We start from the raw sequence: 25,625 nt of genomic DNA, 5'->3' as shown, positions 1-25,625 counted from the left end.
ACTCAAGTCCAAAGGGCATGAAATAAGCAAATGTTTACTTGGGCACTGTGACTAGGAAGCTGCCAAATCATACTACTCGTCACGGCACTGACCTTGCCGTTGAGAGTAGAATAGAGATATTGACAATGGGCTTGAGACTCGGATGAGTGCAGCAGGGGTGATGCTCTTCCGAGCAATACTGAGGGGACAGGCAGGTTCCAGCTCAGCTTGGGGACATCGAACGGAAAGGCATTGACAAATCTCCAAATCTCCACTCTAACTGCCACCTCCCATCCCCCCAATGCCCCAAAATGAAAGAGAACGTGTTTTGCCAAAACCATTGTATTTCCCTCTCCTTTGGTGCCATTTTGTTTTGTTTTTTTTTTCTTCTGAAGCAAAGCCTTATTTTCTTACTGTTTGGCTTGCTCTGTCTTTTCCATTTTTTTGTGCTTTGTTTTCACAGACATCCTACCTGACTCTTTCTTCTCGGAAAGGGAGGGTAAGGTGTCTGCCAAGAAAAGAGGGAGCCCCGGCTCCTTGTTTCAAAGGGCTCCAGAATCCGAGAAGGGAGACGCAGTTGGGCTGAGAGAGGAATGTCAGTCAAGGCAGGAGGCGCTGCCACAAGTAAGAACTGAATTTACAGAGACAGGCAAGCCCGGAAAGAATAGATTGAAAATGAAAGAATACAAAAATGTATGCGTGTACAGGGAAAAAAATTAGGTTGACTATTTCCCAGCAACTTTGACAAAAGATGTCTCGTATGTAACCAGTGAACACCACGGCTGTGTCAGCCTCACTCTCTGATCAACATGGGGACAAAAATGATAAAACTCACCCAGAAAACATAAATTGGCTTAAAAAGAAGAAAAGGAAAGAGCATTGAGCAGGGACTCAGAAGATCTATGTGGCAGCGCTGGTTCTGCTACCCATCCCAGTCTACCTAAATGAATTACTTCCCATCCCTACGTTTCTTTTTCTAGAAAGCAATTCATAGAATCTGAATTATGTTAATTCTCTGATCAATTCTGGCTACAAACGTTCATGATTTTTAAGGCACCATTTAGAAAAAAATAATTGCCACGAGATACCCATGTGCCCGTGGATATTTTCATGAGTTTGTAGAAGGAGCACGTGCATGTCCCTGCCTGGTTTCCTTTCGTTCTCCATTTAGAGTGTTACGTAAGAGAACTACAGTGAGCACCTCAGAAGTCTTCAGTTTCTGACCTTGCACGGCAGGGAAAACGCATCTCAAACTGGGAGACTAAGCTTGACAATCTCTTGCGTCTGGGCACTGATGAACAGTCAGTGGCTCTGCTAGAGCACAAGGCCCCATCCCATGTCTGGGGTCATACAACTCAGGGGGTGCCTATTGGTTTGCTTGTTTCTGTTTTTACCTAAGACACACCCCCCCATTCTCCAGGAAGAAGATCCAACATTTTTTGACATACACGATCCATATAACCTATTTTATGGGAAGTTTCTAACACAGCGCCCAGGGTACGTGGATTCTCGATAAATATTAGTTGTTCCTCATGACGTTTTCACGATTAATAGTGAATTAGAACAGCAGAAATTGATGTCATCTCCCTCTGTCTTTAAATCTTGTGCAGTTACCATATTGAGTCTGGCATTTCCTACCTTCTTTTACATTCTCTAGCTTTATTCTCCAAAAGTAGAAAATGATTTACACTAGGGGGTCGGCAAAATTTGTTTCTGTAAAGGGCCAGGTCAGCGAAGAGTTTAGGCCACGTGGGATCAGTTATAGCTGTTCATCTCTGATGCTATTGCAGGAAAACAGCCAGAGAAGAACACTTAAAACGAGTGGGCAGGGCTGGGTTCCGGTAGACTTGGCTTACAAAAGTAGACAACAACTCGTATTGGACCTGGAGTCCACAGTTTGCTGACTCCTGATTTCAGTGTGCCTTGCCTCATTCAGTAAAATGCCTTAGGATCTCATATCTTCCATCAGGACATCTGGAGCTGAGGCTTCTCCTCCAGCTCTGTGTCCAGCCTCTTACGAGTAGGAACAGGACAGGGTCCTCCTCCTTCAGGCCAGTGTGGGTACAGTAGAGAGGGCTACTCAAAACCACCTGGCACTCTTGTCAGCTCATTCTCCATAAATAGTCAAGTTCCTTTTATGGACCCCCTCAAAGATAAAGATTTTCAGACATAGCCCATCACAACTTCCTATTGTGCAATACCAAATTGCTATTTTTATACTATCTTATGGTTCTAAATAATATACAATAATGTGTATTAAAAACATAGACATCTAAAACTGTCTGCATGTCCATAGCACTGGGTGGTAAGAAAGCCAATACAGAGCCTGGGATTTCATCAGCTCTGGGATCACAACAGAAAGATGATCACAAAGTACATTCTATTCAGAGAATTTACCTACCACCACCTATTGACAATGCTTTTGCCCGACTCTTTTCCCTGCCTTTCAATTTCCAAAAGTGTTAAAAAGCAAATAAAGCAACAGCTCTCAAATCATGAAGGAAGAGTTTTCAAAGAGAGTAGAGAAAAACATTTGCTTTAATTTTATTGCCAGTGAAAATGTTTCTTACTCTCCTTTTGGTAAATGCAAATGTCCCTGATGATGATCTGCCTTTTTGCCAATCAAGTTTCTACTTAGACCTGAATAGGAAGGGGAGAAGACAGGGAATATAAAAAGTTAAAGGCTTAGCAGTCATGAGAATGCATGAGAAATGTCAGGGGTGTGTGCTGGAAGGCTGGCAGCACAGGTGGCCTTGCCACTTGCCTGGCATATGGATCACGCTAAATAAGCTCCACCACCCAGCAAAGAGTGCCATAGATAACAGTTGCAATTGCAGATTCTGTGAGCAAACTTTGACTATTACTCAGAGTCCATACTCCCTGCATTTCAAAGCTGAGATTGCACATTTATTCTGTAAGTTCAGCTGCAGTGACTCTCCCCTTCGATGCCATTTGCCATATGTGATTGGTAGGTAGAGCTGAGAAAGACGACATCGGCCACGTAGAGGTAGGTGGTGGGGAGCATTGCGGAGGACTTAGCAAATGAAATTTTGGAAACTAACTGCTCCAGGTGGAAGTGTTCCTCCACATCTAAACTTCCATAGCACCTTGCATTTTTAGGATACTTTTTTTTTTTTAAATTACAGTTAATTACATACCAAGATAGGACCATCTATCTACTTAGGGGAAATTCAGTAAATAGGTCTTGAATAAATGACACGAACTCTTTCATAGGATTCTATTCTTGATCCTAAAAGCTTGCTTTCCTAATAAATAGCATTGATATGAACAACCATCAAGGGATTTTGAAAGTTAGTCTTAAAACAGGCTACATGGCTGATGTTATAAAGGATTCTCATCTTTCCCTGCTGGTGGTCTTAGACCTGAGGTGGCACCTGTCTTAAAACCTGAGGTTCTTCTATTAGAGCATTCTTCAGTATGGCCTCAAGATTTTCATGTTCCAGAAACCCTTGTAAACAACACAGCCCGTTTGACCAGTTGCCATGGAAACGGATGCCTGAGCTATGGGCGATGGGTAGAGGGGAAGCAGCCAAAGTGGAAGAAAGGATTCCAAAATGCAAAGTAGCAGATAAATGACATCTTATTCACAGTTTTTCCCAAGGCCCTTCCCTAATCATATACTTGTTTGAAAATTTGCGAGCACTGCCAGGGAAACTTTTTTTTTTTTTTTATATTTCAAAATATTAAAGGGAACCTATTTCTTTTTTTTTTTTTTTTTTTTTTTTTTTTTTTAATTATTTTTTTTTATTTTGGCATATTATGGGGGTACAGATTTTAAGGTTTCAATAAATGCCCATTTCCCCCCCTCCCCCCAAAAGTCTGAGTCTCCATCATGACCATCCCCCAGATGGTGCACATCTCACTCACTATGTATGTATATACCCGCCCCCCTCCCCCCTCCCACCTGCCCAATACCCTATTACTGTAGCACCTATGTGTCCACTTAGGTGCTACTCAGTTAATACCAGTTTGCTGGAGAATATATCTGGTGCTTGTTTTTCCATTCTTGGGATACTTCACTTAGTAGTATGGGTTCCAGCTCTAACCAGGAAAATATAAGGTGTGCTATATCACCATTGTTTCTTAGAGCTGAATAGTACTCCATGGTGTACATATACCACATTTTATTAATCCATTCTTTGATTGATGGGCACTTGGGCTGTTTCCACAGCCTTGCAATTATGAATTGTGCTGCTATAAACATTCGAGTGCAGGTGTCTTTTTTGTAGAGTGTCACTGGATCATTTGGGTAGATGCCCAGCAATGGGATTGCTGGATCAAATGGTAGATTCACTTGTATCGCTTTAAGGTATCTCCATATTGCTTTCCACAGAGGTTGAACTAGTTTGCAGTCCCACCAGCAGTGTAGGAGTGTTCCTCTCTCTCCGCAACCACGCCAGCATTTATTGTTTGGAGACTTTTTGATAAAGGCCATTCTCACTGGGGTTAAGTGATATCTCATTGTGGTTTTGATTTGCATTTCCCTGATGATTAGAGATGTTGAGCATTTCTTCATATGTTTGTTGGCCATTCTTCTGTCTTCTTTAGAAAAATTTCTGTTCAAGTCCTTTGCCCACTTTTTAATGGGGTTATTTGATTTTTTCTTCCTAATTTTCGTGAGTTCTAAGTATATTCTAGTTATCAGTCCCTTATCGGATGCATAGGATGCAAAAATTTTCTCCCATTCTGTAGGTTGTCTGTTTACTTTCGTGACTATTTCTTTGGCTGTGCAGAAGCTTTGTAGTTTGATCATGTCCCATTTATTTATTTTTGTTGCTGCTGTGATTGCCTTTGGGGACTTCTTCATAAACTCTTTGCCTAGGCCGATGTCTAGGAGAGTGTTTCCAACTTTTTCCTCTAGAGTTCTAATAGTTTCATATCTTAGGTTTAAGTCTGTTATCCAGCGTGAGTTGGTTTTTGTGAGAGGTGAAAGGTGTGGGTCCTGTTTTAGCCTTCTACAGGTGGCTATCCAGTTTTCCCAGCACCATTTATTGAAGAGGGATTCTTTTCCCCAGCGTATGTTTTTGTCTGCTTTGTCAAAGATGAGACGGCTATATGAGCATGGTTTTATATCAGGATTCTCACATCTGTTCCACTGGTCAATATTCCTGTTTTTGTGCCAATACCATATTGTTTTAATTACTACAGCTTTGTAGTATAGTTTAATATCTGGCATATTAATGCCTCCCATTTTGTTTTTGTTGCCTAGAATTGCTCTTGATATTCGGGGTCTTCTTTGGTTCCATACGAAGCGTAAAATTATTTTTTCTATATCTGTGAAGAATGCTGATGGGATTTTAATAGGTATTGCATTGAATCTGTAGATCAGTTTGGGTAGTATAGACATTTTGACGATATTGAGTCTGCCGATCCACGAGCATGGTATGGATTTCCATCTGTTTACATCCTCTGCTATTTCCTTCCTCAGTGTTTCATAGTTCTCCCTGTAGAGGTCTTTTACCTCTTTGGTTAAATATATTCCTAGGTACTTTAATTTCTTTGTTGCTATTGTGAAGGGAATTGAGTCTTTGATTTGGTTCTCAATTAGATTGTTGTTGGCGTATATGAATGCCTCTGATTTCTGTGTATTAATTTTGTATCCTGAGACTTTACTAAATTCATTGATCAGTTCCAGGAGTTTCTTGGTTGAATCCTTGGGGTTTTCTAGATACAATATCATATCATCAGCAAACAGTGAAAGTTTGATCTCTTCTGCCCCTATTTGGATACCTTTGATTCCATTTTCCTGTCTGATTGCTGTAGCCAAGACTTCCAGCACTATGTTGAATAGAAGTGGAGATAGTGGGCAGCCTTGTCTGGTTCCAGTTCTAAGTGGGAATGATTTCAGTCTTTCCCCATTCAGTATGATGTTGGCTACGGGTCTGTCATATATGGCTTGTATCATTTTTAGGTATGTCCCTTCTATGCCTATTTTCTTAAGTGTTCGTATCATGAAAGGGTGTTGAATTTTGTCAAAAGCTTTTTCTGCATCTATTGAAAGAATCATGTGGTCTTTGTTTTTGCTTCTGTTGATGTGGTGAATTGCATTTATAGATTTACGTATGTTGAACCATCCCTGCATCCCTGGGATGAAGCCCACTTGGTCGTGGTGGATTATTTTTTTGATAAGTGTCTGGATTCGGTTAGCTAAAATTTTGTTGAAAATTTTTGCATCTATATTCATTAGGGATATTGGTCTGTAGTTTTCTTTTTTTGTTGCATCCTTTCCTGGTTTTGGTATCAGAGTAATATTCGCTTCATAAAAGGTGTCGGGGAGGTTTCCGTTCTTCTCGATGTTGTGGAATAGTTTCTGCAAGATAGGTACTAGTTCTTCTTTGTAAGTATGGTAAAATTCAGGTGTGAAGCCATCTGGACCGGGACTTTTCTTTTTAGGGAGATTTTTAATTGCTGTTTCTATTTCAGCTGTTGAGATTGGTCTGTTCAGGGAATCTATTTCTTCCTGGTTGAGCCTAGGGAGGCTGTGTGTTTCTAGAAATTTGTCCATTTCCTCCACATTTTCCAGTTTGTGTGCATAAAGATTTTTGTAGTATTCATAAATTGTATCTTGTATCTCTTTGGGATCAGTTGTGATATCTCCTTTTTCATTCCTGATGGAGCTTATTAGAGATTTCTCTTTTCTGCTTTTCGTTAGCTTAGCCAATGGCGTGTCAATTTTGTTTATTTTTTCAAAGAACCAACTTTTTGTTTTATTAATCTCCTGAATAGCTTTCCTGTTTTCAATTTCGTTTAGTTCTGATTTGATCTTGTTGATTTCACTTCTTCTGCTGGGTTTGGGGTTGGTCTGTTCTTCTTTTTCCAGCTCTTTGAGTCGTTTCATTAGATTGTCTATTTGTGATCTTCTTGCCTTTTGGTTATAGGCATTTATGGAGATAAACTTTCCTCTCAGAACTGCTTTAGCTGTGTCCCAGAGGAGTTGATAACTTGTCTCTCCATTGTCGTTTTCTTCATAGAAGTTTTTTATTTCCGTCTTGATTTCTTCATTTACGAAGTAATCATTTAGTAGGAGGTTGTTTAATTTCCACGTTTTTGTGTAGAAATGTGAGTTTCTGTTAGGGTTGATTTCTAGTTTTATTCCACTGTGATCTGAGAAAGTACATGGTATGATTTCTATTTTTTTAAATTTCTTGAGATTTTCTTTGTGTCCTAGGATATGGTCAATCTTAGAGAATGTCCCGTGAGCTGATGAGAAGAACGTATATTCAGTGGATTTTGGGTAGAATGTTCTGTAGATGTCTGTCAGACCCAATTGTTCTAGAGTTTTGTTTAAGTCCATTATTTCTTTATTAATTTTCTGTTTGGAGGATCTGTCTCGTGCCGTCAGTGGGGTGTTGAAATCTCCGGCGATTATGGAGTTGCTATTAATCCATTTGCTTAGCTCCAGTAAGGTTTGCTTTATGAATCTGGGTGCACCTAAGTTGGGTGCATATATATTTAAAATTGTTATCTCCTCTTGTTGGACTGTGCCCTTCACCATTATATAATGACCCTCTTTGTCTTTTACTACTTTTGTTGGTTTAAAAACTAAATCGTCTGAAAGTAGAACTGCCACACCAGCCTTCTTTTGGTTTCTATTTGCTTGGAATATTGATCTCCACCCTTTTATTTTTAGTCTATGTGCATCCTTGCAGGTTAAATGTGTTTCCTGAAGACAGCATATACTTGGCCTGTATTTTCTTATCCATTCAGCCAGCCTATGTCTCTTGAGTGGAGAGTTTAAGCCATTCACATTTATTGAGAGAACTGATAGGTAAGGTAGATTACTGATCATTCTGTTGGGTTGGATGTTGTTGCTATGATTTCTGTCTTGAGCCATTGTAATATCTGGCCTTTAATATCTTTGGGTTTTGGTTGTTTTTATATCCGTGGATTATTATTATGATGTTCCGTGCGTAACGCTGTTTTAAGTACTTCTTGTAGGGCTGGTCTTGTCTTGGTGAATTCTCTGAGCCTTTGCTTGTCTGAGAATGTTTTTATTTCTCCTTCATATATGAAGCTTAGTTTTGCAGGGAATAATATTCTAGGCTGGGCATTGTTTTGTTTCAAAAGAGTGAGAATGGGGCCCCAGTCTCTCCTTGCTTGTAAAGTCTCATTAGAGAAGTCTGATGTTATTCGAATTGGCTTTCCCTTGTATGTCACTTGCTTCTTTTGTCTTACAGCTCTTAGAAGGGCCTCTTTAGTTGATACTTTGGTCAGTCTGATGACTGCATGACGTGACGTCTTCCTGTTTGCATTGAATCTCCCAGGGGTCCTCTGGGCTTCTTGAACTTGTATATCGAGATTTTGAGCAAGGCCTGGGAAATTTTCCTCTATTATATCTTCAAAAAGCTTGTCCAGCCCTTGAGTGTTGTCTTCCTCCCCTTCGGCTAAACCTATGACCCTCACGTTAGGTTTTTTCACATAATCCCACAGCTCTTGTAGGCTTTGGTCTTTTCTCTTGTTTCTCTGCTGTATTTCTGTGACTGATTTATTTAATTGGAAGGTGTTATCTTCAAGCTCTGAGATTCTTTCTTCTGCTTGATCTACCCTGTTCTTGAGACTTTCCACAGTATTTTGTAGTTCTCTGAGTTGATTCTTCATCTCCAGGACTTCGGTTAAAGTTTTCTTCACTGTGTCAATCTCTTTGTTGAACCTTTGTTCCATTTCTTGGAGGTTTTTTGTGTTTTCTTGGTGTTGGTTATTGAGTTGTTGTTGCAGCTGGGTGAGTGTTCTTATGATCCACATACGAAATTCCTTTTCTGTCATATTGGTTGCCTGATTTTGGTCGGTGTCCGTTTCTAGGGGGCTGGTGCTCCTCCTTGGGGGTGTGTTTTCCGTTTGGTTCTTCATATTTCCTGAGTTCTTTCGCTGACTTCTTCCCATGTCGATCAGTTGTTGTTTCTTTCCTTAGGTTATTGTTTGGGTATTCACACACCTTGTTTAGTTTCTGAGGCGTTAGGTGGTGCCTGTGGGTGAAATTGGACCACTCCCTGTATATTGAGTCAGTGGATGCCGTGGAAAGGCTGTGCAAGATGCCGCCCCTGTCAGTAGGTGGCGTTTGCTTGGAGGAACAGGCTATGGTGTTGATTTTGAGTCCTGTTATCAGCTCTCGTTCTGGGCGGAGCTGGGTTGGGTAAGCCTGCCCTCAGGCCGTTAGCAGGGGTCAAAGTTCTGTTCTCAGCTTACAGGGAAAGCTGTCAGGGCAGGGCTGGAATGGTCCCGCTCAGCCAGAAAGTCTGGAGGTGGGGGTGGGGCTGTCTGAGACCCGCAGTCTGCAGCAGGCCTCGCTTCTTTCCACCCTCCCCAACTCTGCAGCTACTCCTGGGCCTCTGCCAGCAGGCCAGACCACAAGCCACCAGGCCTCCCCGGACTGTGGTGCCGGCGGGGAGGTTCCCTGCACAGGAACGCCACCTGGGTTGGGCGCACGGCCTCCTCCTGGGAGGAGGGTTGCCCTCTAGGACGCCGATCCGCCCCTGGAGGCACACAGCCCTCAGTAGGCTGTTCGCGTATAATCCTTCTGTGCCCGGGGCAATGCTAGCCCTCGGTGCAGGGGATCTGGTCTGCAGGTCCGACCTCTGGGTCCCAGAGTTCAAACTGTATTCCCACCAGGGAGAGGATTTCCGGTCCTAATTCACCCACAGGGAGCCCAAGCTGGATCTATGTCTCTCAGCCTCTGAGTCGGCAACGTTTTCCTGGGAACACGGTGCCAGCAGCACCTGGGAGGGCGGGCGGGGTCCCAAACGGGAAGGTCCCGTTCCCTGGAGGTGCCTCCGGCTGGTGGCTGTATTGTCTCTCTGGGCAGCCGCGGGTAGGGTCGGCGGAGGGGAGGAGGAGGCAATATGGCGCCTGCCTCGCGGCTCGGGTCTGTGCACACGGAGGTGCCCGGAGGAAGTTGGGAACCTGGTGCCACGTCTGCTACAGGCTCACCGTTGGCAAGCGGCGGCAGTCTCTGGGCTGATGTCCGCAGGTCTCTCCACCCACTGGGGAGCCCGCCAGCAGTCCCGAATGCAGGGGAGGGGAAACAGCAATTCCACCTACCCTTGCCGCTGGTCTCCAGGCTGCTCCGGTGGTCTCAGCCTCCAGTTCTCCTCCGCAGCCTCCTCCCGTGGAGTCTCCCGGGGTCTCAGGTACCCCTCCTTCCGGCCCTTGTCCGCTGTATGCTCGTCTTCTTGCTTCTTTCCTCTAGTTTCTGCTAGAATTGGTCTTTTCTGTAGAGACCCTCTGTCTGGCGGTGTTATTCGTCCGCCATCTTGCTCCGCCCCTCGGGAACCTATTTCTTATTGGTCAGCTAGTTAAAACACTTCACACCTATTTCAGGGGTGAGGACTACTGGGTGATAGTGGAAAAACTGTGAACAAATGAAATTCCTCAAATAAGCAGGGCTGTAAAATAACTGGTTAGGTGCAAAACAATGTATTCTTGCCTTGAGGCGCCATGTTTTCATTCCCTCTGTCCATCCTCTTAGTTGAGTGCCAAGGAACAGTGAATGGCCAGAGAACAGTGGGAAAGGACAGAGGGAGGTCCCAGGGTGGCTTATCACTCTGTCTCTGAGTAACTGTTGAGAATTCACTGGAGGCGGAACAGCCAGGGTTCTTTGGGGGCGAACGAAGAAGAGAGGGAAAGACAAGAGAGAAGAAAATGAGTGTAAAATACACACATTCCTGTGTTTTGAATAGACTATGGTTTCCCCCAATCTAAGCTTTCTTGGTTCTGCTGGCTGGAGGCTAGAAAACACATCCTACCTTTTAAACGATAAAAAATGGGTAGGAGGCTGCCACTTCCAAAAAGCAATCTTCGTGACCCTTCTAAAGAGAATGAATGCACAGGGCGATAACATTACTTAGGTCCTTGGAGGCAGGATACAATACGATATGATGGAGCTCCAGTCAGATTTTCTGGTTCTGGCCCGGTGGAATTATGCAGGGTCTGAAATTTTAAGATGCTTTCTAGTGAAGCCAGAGGGACGCAGCACAGCAAAATGGTGGGTGTTTGGGCTTCATTTTGCCAAAGTCATTGACTCATGAAACTGCTCGCTAATAGGAAGCTGCAGACAGCCAGCCCTGGGACACGCTTAGCCATGAACACGCTGTGTTTGGTGTCCATCCTACAGGCAATATGGAAAAGAAGCTTTTTCCATTCCTCCGAGAGAACTAACATTACGCTCTCACTATAAGCTCCAGGGAATGGTGGCAAGGGGTGTTGTATTTCTTCCAGGCAGTAGGTGAATGTGTGCTGCTCTTTGAAGGAATGTTTCTCTCATTCGAGCTAATATAGTTTTCAGAAAAAGTGGGCATGCCACAGCCCCTGTATGGCCTAAAGAACCCCCTTCACAAGTGCGGGTTCAAACAACACTGGGAAAGCTGACAAAGGGCAGTGTGTCTTGAAGAATAAGGATGTTTTCATAATTTGAGAAAGTAAAATTCTAGGAACGATTTTATCTAATTTCTTACAGTGCCCCTTACGTAAATAACTAGTTCCTTGAAATTATTTGTGAGGTTTTATTGTCTTTTTTTCATTTCCCAAATTGAGAAACTGTCATAGGCTCATTGTGGCAGGAATGAAACTGGAGACATTGAAAACAGGAACAACTGGCTTTACTCTCTCATTTGGCAACTCACAGTCTCCAAGGCTTCGGGGCTTTAACATGTTTTCCAAAGAAGAAAGAGTCCTTGCTATTCCCTTTCAAGAACGAGATGATGGAACAGGCAAAAGGATCACTAGAAGGAACATGTTACGCCGAATTTATTGGCCTAAAAGAATGAATGTGCTGCTCTTAGGCAAGACAGACTGGAACTCAGCACATTTTTAATTGCTTGTGTCCTTTTTTGGGGGGTTCTGCCTGCCGGCTTCCTTTCACTGGAAAATACTGGGGGGAATAGGGAAACTATAGTATCACGTTCATCTTCTGCTTATTCTTTAGAAAATTAAACACTGACTTGCCTTATCCTGGAGGCTGCTTTGCTAGTCGTTGACTGCCCAGTGAGGTTGAAGTTTGGGGGTAAAAGCTTGATGGATGGGCCAAATGCTTACGGCGTGTCCAATTATTGCTGTTGAGGACAAATGGCTTTTCTCCTCAATTGGCATTTAAAGAATTCTATGGAGGGCTGTCTCTGGTCACATAAGAAGCTTTCATTAAACAAGACGATTAGCATGATGGCCGGAGATGTTACTATTTTTTTCATTATGACTATGTTTCAATTCCCTATTTGGCACTATGCAGTAGGACTATGCACTGTTCTTGTAGTGATGTTTCCCAATTTATTATAGCAACTTAGTTTTCACTTTTGATACTGATGAGCTACTCATAAAGGAGTCTTTTTTTTGAGACAGGGTCTCACTTTGTTGCCCAGGCTAGAGTGAGTGCCCTGGCGTCAGCCTAGCTCACAGCAACCTCAAACTCCTGGGCTCAAGCGATCCTCCTGCCTCAGCCTCCCGAGTAGCTGGGACTACAGCCATGCGCCACCATGCCCGGCTAATTTTTTCTATTTATAGTAGAGACGGGGGTCTCACTCTTGCTCAGGCTGGTTTCGAACTCCTGACCTCTCGGCCTCCCAGAGTGCTAGGATTACAGGTGTGAGCCACCGCGCCCGGCCTAATAAAGGAGTCTTTTTAAAGTATGCTTTTTAGTAGCTAATGAGTTTGCTGTAAACAGCAACAGTTTCTAGATTGTAAACAAACTCGTTGCCCTCACGGACTGGTGCAAGTGCTCCCTTCTGTTTGAAAGTGCTGAGTGGAAGCCCAAATTCTGAATGAATGAGGTATATCTTCGTCTGCTAAGGGTGTCAGGGCTGCAGCTCACAGTGAGGTCCCCTGCTATATTTTAGGAGGAAATTCATTCTCGCAAGTAGGCACGGAAACAGCTTACAGCTTTCAAACAGGTAGATCGTCCCCCTGGTACTGTGGTTCTGAGTGACTGAAATGAAAGCTTTGTTAGCTGGAATTTAGAATGAAAGGGCGTCCCTTAAAGGCCACGTGCACTCAGACAGACTAAGAACACTGAGCTAGGCAGACTCCGCTGTAAGTTCAAGGTGCCTTTGGTAGCTCTCCAGAGTCCGTCCCCGGGCTAAGGCAGAGCCTCAGCCCAGCGCCTTCCTCCCCATTACTGTTATCTAATCTCTCTGTTAACTGATGAAGGATTTAGATGTACTAGCCCCAGAGACATTTGAATTCTGCAGGAATTCCGGAGGACCTGAAAGCTTCCATAGTGCTAAAGAAAGGGCGATGTCTCTAGCTACATTTCCTTTGCATAACATGTGCGATGCACACCGCCAGGGGATGGGACATTTCGGGGGGAGGGAGGAAGCAGGAGCAATATTTGTAACCCTAACAATATTTGTACCTCCATAATATGATGAAATAAAAGGAAAAAAAAATTAGCGCTATGTGGCAATAGATTGTAAAGATCCTATATAAAGCAGAATTTATCATCGCCCCTCAATTCTCTCCCCTCTTTATACCCCAAAAAGAAAACAGAAGGCACAATAAACTATTTCCGAAAATCCTCACCTCTTCACTTAAATTCCACTGTTAGTTTTAACAAGGTTATTAGAATTGAAAGATATATTTTGAAATTAAGAGTCTATATGAAAATTCAGTGTTAGGCCAATTTACAATGATGTATATGGGTCAGTGTCTAGCTAGTGAAATTGGTAAAGTAGATTCATGTTTCCTATTCTGCCCTGGCTTCCACATAAAGCATGGGAATTTAATTGGGGCCAGGGGATGAGGATATGGAAGTCTCTGAAAGATGAAATTAATCATAGTAATAAAATAAACTCCTGGGAACTCAGGTGTACAGAAAGCATTTAGGCTCAACAAAACAAAATTAAATTTAATAAACCATTAGCACTCAATGAACTTAAATGGATAAAAGTATCCAACTGTCTTAGGATAAACTTTTATCTGCTTGTCTGTACTTAGTAGTTTTCCTTTGGAAACCGGAGTACAGATAAAGTCATTGGGGCCATAGAACTCAGGGCAAATAAATGGAACTGAAGACATAGAGTGATTCTAAAATAAATTCCTAAAATTTAGAGATCAGATCATTTTATCTGCACAGTATGTAACATCTTGATGACACCACAAAAACTAAATCTTAGTTTTCAAGATTAACCTCGGTTGATCAGAATTTGAAAATGACAAGAAGTTTCCCTAAAATTCAGTGCCTAGAAAAGTAACAATTTGAAGCATCTAAGATGAGCATAATAAACGTTTGTTTCTTTAAAAATTTTTCAAAGAGACAAAAAAAAAGTAGTCTCATTTTCAGGCATCTACCTGAATATTTAGAATTACTGTTTTTGTTTATAATCTGATTTCCAAAAAAAAAATTAAAGACATTCAGGAAATTGCTTAAAATCAGCTATTGCTGTGCATTCTGTTTTGTAGTACTATGTTAACAATGCTCCCTGAATTATATCTGCATTTTCCTGCTGATACCCAAATGCACCATCATTATTATGAAAAGAAGTGGGTCACACGGATTGGAATCAGAATAATTTCACAAAGGAGGTGCAGAGATGACCAAATGGATATATGGCACGCTCATTTTCAAAAAAAAAAAAAAATCACAATGCATTTGCACACACATAAGCAGTAAAATAATTCCACTATCTTTAGGGAACAGCGTATTGCATTAGAATTTTAGGGATTTTTACATATTATTCTGTTACGGACAGGTGAGTATGGTTGAATAGTATATATCTATTAATCTCAAAGTTGATTGTATTATTTTTAATAAGGCTGATATGCTTCCTCAATGTGTGTACTAAAATTAAGTGGGATTTGAGATTTGTTTATGTTCTGCTGAATGTGCATATGCACATTCCAAGAATGAATCTCAAACTGGCTTTGGGGAGCACGTTTCACTTGCTGCAATGTGTTCCAAGACCTGTGCCAAGTGAGACCTATATTTCTGCCTCTCTTGATCACTGAGCTTCCTTTAGCCCTGGGTGCTCATTCCTCAAATCAGGACATTTGCAGGACTTTCCAGAACCACGTGGCTGGCAGGAGTCATTCTCCAGCCCTCCGCTTCCTCTGGGCAGGTGTACCCACAAATATTTTTAATATTGTGTTGGGACAGTGATTCATCAGAACCTCCTCCTGTTTCTGCCTCTCGAGAAGTTTTATTACTGCATCTTTACGCCCAGGTCTTCCTGTCGTGCCTTGAAATGTCAAAGATCCCAAACATTTACAGAGGATAAAACTCTCAGAGTCCTTGAGGCAGGATGTACAGCTTGGATTCAGCAGTTTGGGCCATCTAGGTGCTTATTGTCAAGTGTAGCACAAAGTAGGAACTGCAGCCTAATCTTCTTTTAAATAGCCCTTAGCTGTGGAAACTTAGTTTGAATCACAACACAGCATGAGACAGGGCTAGAACACAATGGTCTGTAGATTGGCCAAATCTGCCCCCCCCCCTGCTTTTTCTGTAACCCACAAATTAAGGATGGTTTTTGCATTTTTAAATGGCCAGACAAAAAGTGTCAAAAGAAGAGTAATATTGTGTGACACGTGAAAACCGTGTGACAGTCAACTATCCCGTGTGCTACATAAAGTTTTACTGGAATACAGCCACGCTCATTCACGTACGTGCTGTCCGTGGCTGCTCTTGCACCACCGTGGCAGCGTGGAGTAGCAGGTACAACAGAGAGCAGATGTGGCCCCCAAACCATTTTCTGTCTGGCCCTTTACAGAACAAGTGTGTCAACCCTTGGTATAGAATAGAGGGACTAACTTTCAGGTCACCAGGATGCCAGTCATTCGCACAAGGTGTAAGTCCATTGTAGTTCAATAGCAAATATAAAATATAAATCCTCAATAAAACTGGGGAGAAATCTAGTTCTGCTTTACATTGTTGTGGTGGTGGTTTTTCAAACAACCATGGAGACCATAAAGATTTTTCCAGGCCAGGCACAAAAGAACGTCCATGTCATCATTCTCATAATGGTATGAAAAGACATAGTCACTCAAAGCCCTGTCTCCCCGTCTGATCCGACTCTGTCCCAGCTGTTCCTTCAGTGTGTCACGCCAGAATGCTGGGTGGGGGATTAGAGGGAGAGACTTACCTACAAACACATCCACAATATTCACAACCAAGTTCTGTAACAAGAGGAACTAAGATCCCTTCCTCTACTCAAGCAAGGTTTGCTTTGTTATCTGTTAGTGTAGAAACGAATAACTATTAAAAAAAAAAAGGGAAGGAATGAAAGAAAAAAGAATTTAGAATGGTTTTAAAAGTTGGCCTTGTCCCTTTCTCAATTACAGATTCCTACGTAGTGGGAAATATAGGTGATACTCTGATTTTTATGCTATTTGGCAACCAGCTGGCTAGGAGCCCTATCTTAAGGCCTTTGAACAAAATAGGACTTTATTCACTCAGAATTGCAGTGCATGCACGTGTGTGTGTGTGTAGGTAGTGCTTGTAAATGATCATGTACCCTTAGAATGTGCCCTGTGTCTCCACTCTCTTTGACTATATGCTGGATATGGTGATGGAAGTTAATGCCATCCTCAAAGAGGCAATGTACTTGGTTGACTCTGGAAAATCTTTTCAACTCATCAGAATTTTACCAGAGATGACATTTCTATCCTTTGTGTTGTCTTAGTCTTCATCATAGCAAAGTTATTGACCAAAAGGTTAGCATTTTTCACAGAAGATTCCGTATCATCTGAAAAAGGGCTTGTAGGAACCAGTCACTCAGCTGATGGATGTTGAATAAACAGCTGTCATAGTATTATGATAAGTGCTGTAGCCGATTTAGAAAATTATTAGATGTGATCCTTGCCTTTCAGGTATTTGTGGTCAAATAGGGAAGGCAGAGCTCACATACACACAAGACATAAGCATTTCGTTCACATGAAAGTTTAAGCATAAGCGTAAAAAGAGTTCAGAGAAGACATAAATCATTTTGAGAAAAAAGGAGATGAGAATTGAGCCGCGCATTGTAGGAATGCATGCTCTTGATAAACAGGGTAAAGGGAGGAATTGGATGTTTCAAGTGAACAGAATAAATTAAATGAAAGCAAGAAGCAAAGTATTACCTAAGTCAGGGTCAATGGCTCAAAGAGCAAAAGAAGACTGAGTGGGGAAAAAAAAATTTATATATATATATATATAAAATATAAATCTCCATAGCTACTTTCAGGCCACACCAAGGAAGGCATTGAAAACAACTAGAAACCAGGCACAGTGACTCACACCTGTAATCCTAGCACTTTGGGAGGCCAAGGCAGGAGGGCTGCTTGAGGCCAGGAGTTTCAGACAAGCCTAAGCAAGAGAGAGAACCCCCCACCTCTGCTGTGAGAGACCCCACAAAAATTAGAAAAATTAGCCGGGTATGGTGGTGCATGCCCGTAGTCCCAGCTACTTCAAAGGCTGAGGCAGGAGAATGGCTTTAGCCCAGGAGTTTGAGGTTGCAGTGAGCTGTGATGATGCCACTGCACTCTAGCCCAGGAGGCAGACTCTGTCTTCCCAAAAAAAAAAAAAAAAAAAGAAACCACTAGACTAGGTATTTTATGATTGAGTTGAGGAAATAGAATGCAGGCTACATTAGAGATTTGGAGGTGCCCTAAGGCTTTTGCAGTGATTCGGGCCATATAGCAATAGAATATAAATAAATTAGTATAAGTAATAAAAATAGAAAGGAAGGTGAAGCTGATGAGTGTGTCAGAAAGGAAGAAACAACATAAAAGCAAGGGTCGACAACTGATGTCCTAGTGAGAGAGATTGGATAGTTGCAAATACTGGGGTACTCATTCTAGTTCGAAGCAGGCGCTTTGGAGGCATGGAGATAACCAGTTTCTGCAGCATTGGGTCTGAGGAGGGGCAGGGAGATCTAACTGGGGCAACCCCACGGTCACGTGGACACCGGTAACTAGCCCAGTTACCCTGTATAGTTGGGGGTGCAGACGTAGACACTGTCCCCCTGGAGCTGATAACTACTCCATGTAGTTATCATGAGCCCACCGAGGAAGGAAAGAAGAACAAGAAATCAAGGATAAAACCTTGAAAGCTCTTATGTTTCCCAAGGGAGAAGAAGGGTCAGATATTTTGGGGGGGAAAAAAAAAGGAATGAATTACACCATTGCACAAACTAACCAGATAGAGTATTTCAAGCGGAAGATCAAGGAGGAAACAAACACACAGTCATGCAAACAAATCAGGAAGGTGAGCACTAAGACGGGGATGAGAAGGTCATTAGTAACATTCCAAAGGACAGTTTGCGTTGAGTGCTGGGATACAAACTAGACCACCCCAGAATAATGTCTATTAAAATTCATTTTAAAGTCCCCCATTGTTATCTGTATTCCTTCATTTTCACATCTGTTTTGGCCCTCTCTTTGTCCGACTCTCCCTAGGAATTTATCTTACTTTGCTACCCAGAGCAGCCCGTCTGCCGTCATTCTGAACCTGTGGGAAGCTCGTCATCAGCATGACGGTGACCTTGACTCCCTGGCCTGTGCCCTTGAAGAGATCGGGAGGACACACACGAAACTCTCGAACATTACGGAGTCCCAGCTGGACGAAGCCGACTTCAACTACAGCAGGCAAAACGGACTCTAGTCCCTGGAGGCAGAGTGATCGTCGTCAGCGTGGGGGACATTTCTTTAAATGGCAAAGAAAGAGGCAGCTTTTCTGCCCAGTGGCATTTGGGGGGGATTCAGCCTTCGTTCTCAATCAGCGAGATTCCCTTGGTGGAAGAAACTGAATTTTGTGTACGTGAAACGTGTTGATAGGGAAGAGAACAAGCTCTCTTAGGCGTAAGAGGGCGCGAACCCACGCTTGGGGTAACACTGGTTGCACTCCTCGGATTTGGAGTGGCAGGAATAAAAGTGAGGGGCATATCTAAAAGTAGCTGTGGGAGAAAATGAGCTACAATAAAGCCAGGAAGGCAGATATTGATCAAGTGCATGTTTTAAAACAGGTTTTTAATCATGTGCCCCCCCCTCCCCAAAAGCCAGCTGATTCTGGTACCAAATTGTCAAAGAGTTTTCTACCAACTGGCATCTGGGATATCAGGAATCATTTCAGAAGTGAAACAGGGTTGCTAACCCATTTGTATAATTTCAGCAATGTCAAGGAGGGCATTTAGAATGTAGGATCTGAGTAGGTCACACCAGCACCAATTCCCTGTCTCTCCTAGCCACTTAATGGAGACAAGATGAAGAGGCAAGATAGACCACAAACTAGCTCTTGTAGTGCACCCCAGCTTCATTTTTCTCCCCCAGAGACAAATCTACCCGTATTCTTTCTTCTTCTTCCTTACCCATTACAGTACAGAGGTTTCAAGGAACCAGACTTGTCAATATGGAAATGTCTTTCCTTTAACTCAACGAAGTAGGACCACCTCTGTTCCCACCTAAGCCACTCAAATGGCAGAATGTTATTAGAACACAGCTTGTTGCATGGATTTGCAGACAGGAGAGGTCAGATTAGGTCTAAGGAGGCATACAAAGTACAGATGTCACAGGCCTCCAATATGCTTGTAATGCTGGGAGGCAGGTGTTGATCTAGTTCTCCCAACGTTGTTAGAAGGGAATGAGGACTTCTGTACTTTTCAATCCAGATTCTTGAAATTTTCTAGCCTTTTGGTACTATGTCATTACAGAATCTCTCAGTAGGGGGGGGGGTATAGGTCATCCTCCTCTGCCTCTTGAGAAATTAGCAGGTAGTCTTTGCTCTCAAATGGTATCCAAGTAAATGGACTCGAGGAATACCTCTGCCACAATGTCCCAGAAATCACATGCGTCATTCAGGGAGCCTTCAAGCTCCGCCTACTCAGCCTCACTGAGTATGCTTTCTCTATAGATAGAACCAGTCCCATCTGGTTATTGCTTTATGATTCTTTTTAAAATTAGGAGGCAGTGCTCTTGTGGAGCATCGAAATCCACAGACAATTCATGACCCTCATCATCTTAACACTTCATCTTTTTTTCTTATCCTACTAAGTCATTTTTGACAAGATGTCCTGGAAGGCTAAGAGATGAACGGATACACTCCTGGCTCATTTTGCGGTGGATGTTTTAATTAGCTGCCCACAATCAGGACGACCAAAGTCAAGGACTAGATTAACCACAAGGCAGCTAATCAGCTACTTAGAGTTCGGGTACGTTGGAATAAAATAAAAGTAGTCAGGGAATGAGGGAAGTGGGGACTACGTGGCAGTCGAGATAGGATCATTTTTAAAAACATTTTTATATACCCTTGTTTAAAAAAAAAAAAAGAAAGAAAAAAGAATGTTGTGAATCTCCACCCAAGTGAAAGAGAGCTAGAGACAGGTTGAATGAACGATACCATGGATAAGGCATTGAAGAACTCTTGAATGTGTTGGCCATTTTCTCTAACTAATGTGTGGTATATATAGTCCCCTGTATCAGACAGAAGGCTTTGCTACATGTAATTCAAGAGCATCTCACTTTTCTCAGGAACCAAAGGCTTATTATATAGAACAAACCAACCATCTTAGAACTGTCAAGCGTATTTTCAAAGTACCATATTCAAGATGAGAAAATCACCCTTCCACTAGTGTGTTCAACTTGTTTATTCCTTTTAGGGAATAATAGAGGGACAGCATAAAAATGTAAGTCATTTGACATCACTGGTATAATTTCTGAAAGAGAAAGAGGTGGAAGTAGATGGTCAGTGACACTGAACTAGAGGTTGCTTGGCGCAGGGAGCCATCCAGAAAGAATCTGCATTAACTGTTGAGTAGTGACTTGTAGAAAACACATTATGGAGTTTACGATAGCATCCATCTTGGAGGGTTTTTGTTTTAAACCATCCTACACACTTTTCCCCTTTCCTCCTAATTGGCCATAGAATTATTTCATCTATTCTGTGAATCCCATACAGGTCTGTTTTAGATGTTTGATGCATTTTTTTTATATTTTAAAACAGATGAAAAACATAAACGATTTTCCCCGGAATCTACCTAGATTATTTTAAAATGAGATTATTGTCAATCCTGAATGTCTGGAATTTCCTCCCATGGGTTTTGTTTTGTTTTTGGCCTGGATTTTTATAAATGCACTTGAACATCATAGCCTGTAGAGCAACAAAGGAAGAAGTTAGCATGATTCATCTCAGATTTCAGCCGAAGGTTTAATCAAATCCGTGTGTCAGTGTAATGGTTTCCTCTTTTACATTTCTCTCTTACTTATGTCTGCTAAGATTCTACATGGGATTTCTATAGGAGCGTAGGAAATTCTGTGGCCATTGCATGTCAGAATTGTGCAGTATCTCACAATAGAATTTCAAAGAGAACCCCTGTTTGTGAGATTTACAGACCAAGACATGTGAGGGGGTAGAATTGCAGATCAGATGAAGACTTAGGTCACACTTGAACTTTGTGGTTATTCACTGTAACCTAAACTTTGTTCTATTATAATATATTCCTATCACAATACAAATACCCCTCTTGAAAGAGACAGACTCACATGTCCAGGCACTTAATGTGGAAGTCTTATAGTCCTAGTGCAAAATGAAGCAAAAATTAAAAGTAGCCTTAAGTAACTTAAAATTTTTACGAAATATCCCACTTAATGCCGGATCTTTCCGTCTTCAAAGGCATTTAAGTCTGATAGTCATGCTTTAAACATGACTTAAAATTATGCCACCAAAATGGCGCACTTCACAGCTGCACCCGACTGCGGTATCGTAAAGTTAATTTACAGTTTTTACAACATTGCTTGTGCAGTCTTACTGGTTTACATTACAATCCTTTAAGCCACAAGGAAGCTTGCTCTATGGATTTAAATCCAAACTTCATTTACCAGTGCACGAAGTCTCATAAAACACAGATGTACTCCCACAAAAATTTTATTGGCCTTTTTGTTAAGAGATGAAAAGGAATTCCCTTTAAAAAGGGGAACTTTTCTCTTTTTGAAAAAAATTATTTTTATCTCCAATTACAGGTGTCGTCCTTTGCCATACGTGGCGTGTGTATTTTTTGAGAAGGGATATAAAGTCAAGTCACTGAAACGGGGTTCTCTTTGGATTAAAAGTTCCAGATTTCAATGCTTGACAAAAATCCTCAACTTCAGGATTGATAAGCAAAGGTAGAAGATTCAAATGGTATAATTGGTTTTTAGATAGTAGTCTCCACTTGCCAAACTTCTGGCAAATTTACCTGTGAATTTCAAAATGTTCTAAAATCTTTGGATATGCTTTTGTTTTCCATTTTAGCCCTTTCCTCTTCGATTTCTTAAGTCCTTCTGCCCTCTGTAAATGTGTTTAATGATACAGCTGTCAGATTTGTTGAAGGTAAAGTTCTCGCTGGGGTTCTCTGTTCCAGCTCTGTAAAAGATCACAGGAATCCCCAAGGAGCTGAGAAACGTCCCTCTCCGGCTCATTGTCATTGTTTCCTCATGAAACATTGCAGAGTGGAATCCTTAGTGACTCCCACTGACTGGACTAGATAGAGGCCGCAGCCATGGCAAATGGGGGAGCAAAAATGTCGGCCTACAGAGAGTGACAAAATTTTATTAGCCCTTTGGTGTTAGCTGCCATCGTGCTGTATTTGAAAATCGATGCTTTAGCCAAAAGCCAAGTGGCCACCCTTTCTGTAGTTTCCACTGTTTCGTCCGCATAGAATTTTCCTGGACTATGAGCAACAATGTATTTTGTCAAATGTCACAAAAGTGAAAGATGTTACTAATCTTAGACGTGTTGCATATTTTGTGTTTTTACTTTCCAAACTCTTTCGAAAGCTGCAGTTACAAAGCTGTTTGGCTGTATTGAACAGCATGTGGTGTTTTCGCAAAAGCAATTCTAGGAGAGCCAGTGTCTCCTGTGGACTCGTCACATCCCTAACTCCAGGATAATTGACAACATCGAAACGGCAGCTTGTGTGCTGTGATTTTGCAAAAGGGGATGAAAAATCAGACCTGGCCGTTAGTCACTAGTGTGTAGTGCCGTGATCTGAAGTAGGAAATTTAACTCACATAGAATAATTGTGGTTTTTGAAGCAGCTACTCATTGCTTTTTCCTTTTGCTGTGAAGATCATGGATTCAGAACGTCCTTAACGAGGTGAGCCTAAGGCAGTGGCATTTAAACTTCATGTCTTGGAACCCACCCTCCATCCTAACCCAAAGATTAACAAGGCAGTCAGCTTCATTCAAGGTGAGGCCTAAGCTTAAAATTTTCCTTCCTTCTCACCCCCAATACTGAGCTCAGCAGGGATATTTCTCCCCCCTCCAAAAAAAAGTTATAGCTTTGAATTATAGAATATATCACTAAATTTGGCAATATCGTTCTTTGCATGAATGGAAATGTATGTCAAAATGCCTTTTACAAAAGGCATGAATGATTACAATGAAAAATGCCCTTTTGCCTCCAATTTTGCTAACCCTAAAAAAGCATTTCACTCATTTCAAGCATTGTTCATACACAAATTCCAAAACTGGCCAAATTATACTATTTTCTTAAAATGTAATATCTACGTTAGGTAGAGATTTAAGTATGGTTCTGGTGCATCGTAAAAAGGAGAGACGATGTTTGAGGAGGGTTCAAAGCAAAGTATCATACCTTATGATCCTATTACCGAACACATACCTGGACAATCAGAAATAGACCTAATAATTCTAATATCCCTCCATTAGCCAGCTCTGATGATGCTGAGAGGTACCAAGAGGCAGCACTCTAAGCCTCATCAGAAACACCTGCCAGGGTGCAGCCTAGAGTAGGAAGGTCACTCCATTCCAAACTTGTCTACAAGAAGGTGGGAAAACACCCAGCCCGTGGGAATTTTCTGGTCAGGAAAACAATGTTCTCCTTTTCAAAACTGGAATAAAGACTCAGAATTTCCCATTCTTCCTCATCACATCCGATGGGCCCATGCACCCCTCCAATTAAACCTCAACCTAGAGATATTGCAAACAAAAGCATTTAGAGGAAAACTGGCTTCCTTTCCTGACCCAATCTCAAAAAAAAAAAAAAATATGAGTAGTTGTGTTTAACCTTTATTTCTGTATGGAAGAATTTTAAAACAAGACTTCATTGTGTTCTGTTTTGGGGGAAGGTAGGTGGGGGGGATTCCTTCAAGTGATTCGTATCTCAAACCCATTACCACTCTCAACTTTTATTTGATGTGTTCAAAGCCAAAAAAAAAAGAAAAGAAAAAAAAAAAAAGCAGGGCTGAACACTTAATTTGACATGAAGCTGAAGGGAGTGAGCACGCCAGAGAGTGTGAATACAGCATGGCCTTGGCTTCATACCACACTTTTTGTGCCTTGTATTATCAATGTAAATTCTGAATGTTGTACAGTAAATACTTGGATGGACTTCTTAGAAAAGGTTGCACTGGCTTCTTTTTCAGCACATGTACATATCTATAAATATATATACATATATATTTGGTAATGCCAAACAGCTGTGTTATATTGTATTGAACAAAATGGACGGTTTGGATGTTTTATGTAGAGTTTGCAAAAAAAAAAAACAAAACAAAAAAACCCTGGATGGTGACAGACTTTTCAAGATAAATGTACAGGCGTAAATTACTGCATATCAGTTATTTATGAATAAAGAGTCTTTTATTGACATTTTAGGATACTACGTGAGTGGAACGTTGAAATCTCAATGAAGAACTTCCTTGTACCCCTCCTGCCACCTCCAAGCAGGAGTTGGAACACTCTTAAGGGCAATTTCCAAATACCAGTTAACACAGTAAACCTGATTTCTCACTCTGGCCTCAGGAGAGAGAGAGTATTATGGGCTACTGGAAGCAAAGAGGAGATTATCTTCTCACATCCCTACCCCATACACACATACACATATGTACGCTTTCCTTGGGACTTAGTTTTATGTACTCTGAGGTTGTCACAGCCACATGGTAATGGAGAGACCATTCATCTCATTCCTCAAAATGCTCAGGTTATTTTTACAGACTGGATTGAACATTCCCTGCCTCTCCACAGGGAAACTATTAAGAAAATAGGTACAATGTTGTATATTCCAAATACATCTGACTGACTGAATCTGTTTTACATGGTTTTAAAATGCTATGAGGGTGGGGCACAGCGGCTCACGCCTGTAATTTTAGCACTCTGGGAGGCCGAAGTGGGCGGATTGCTCAAGGTCAGGAGTTCAAAACGAGCCTGAGCAAGACCCCGTCTCTACTATAAATACAAAGAAATTAATTGGCCAACTAATATATAGAGAAAAAATTAGCCGGGCATGGTGGCACATGCCTGTAGTCCCAGCTACTTGGGAGGCTGAGGCAGTAGGATCGCTTGAGCCCAGGAGTTCAAGGTTGCTGTGAGCTAGGCTGACACCACGGCACTCACTCTAGCCTGGGCAACAAAGCAAGACTCTGTCTCAAAAAAAAAAAAAAAAAATGCTATGAGTGCCCAAGAATTTAATCATATCTACTTAAAGAGCTGCTCAAAGCCAGCTGAAAGTATGATTGACCCAAAGATCGCATCTGATCTATTTAAACTAATTAGTGACATTTTTTTTTAAAAGGCCCAAAGTTGATTTAAGCCAGTAATTTCCAAAGCTTTAAAAAAAAAAAAAATACAAATTACTGGTTCCATAGAAAGATAATTTTTTTTTTCAAATTAAATTTGGAAAGCTATGAAGTAAAATGAAACAGCATTCTCTACACTCTAGCTTTCTGAAAACTTTTATGTG

At 41.7% G+C, this 25,625-nt stretch overlaps 1 protein-coding gene across 4 annotated transcripts in view; it reads left to right on the top strand.

Moving 5' to 3' along the window:
* UNC5D (unc-5 netrin receptor D) overlaps window positions 1-24,286 on the top strand; it is a 536,775-nt gene extending 512,489 nt beyond the window's left edge. For all 4 annotated transcript variants that reach the window (XM_075997365.1, XM_075997364.1, XM_075997363.1 and 1 more), the window contains one exon: window positions 18,352-24,286. In XM_075997365.1, the coding sequence (XP_075853480.1) occupies window positions 18,352-18,556 (205 nt within the window). In that variant the 3' untranslated portion in view covers window positions 18,557-24,286. The remainder of the gene's footprint in view (window positions 1-18,351) is intronic.
* The last annotated feature ends 1,339 nt before the right edge of the window (window positions 24,287-25,625 follow it).

This window comes from Microcebus murinus, chromosome 24, assembly GCF_040939455.1.
Source record: "Microcebus murinus isolate Inina chromosome 24, M.murinus_Inina_mat1.0, whole genome shotgun sequence".
NCBI lineage: Eukaryota > Metazoa > Chordata > Mammalia > Primates > Cheirogaleidae > Microcebus > Microcebus murinus.
The sequence above is the reverse complement of the archived record's forward strand: the minus strand, read 5'-3'. Positions and strand labels throughout refer to the sequence as shown.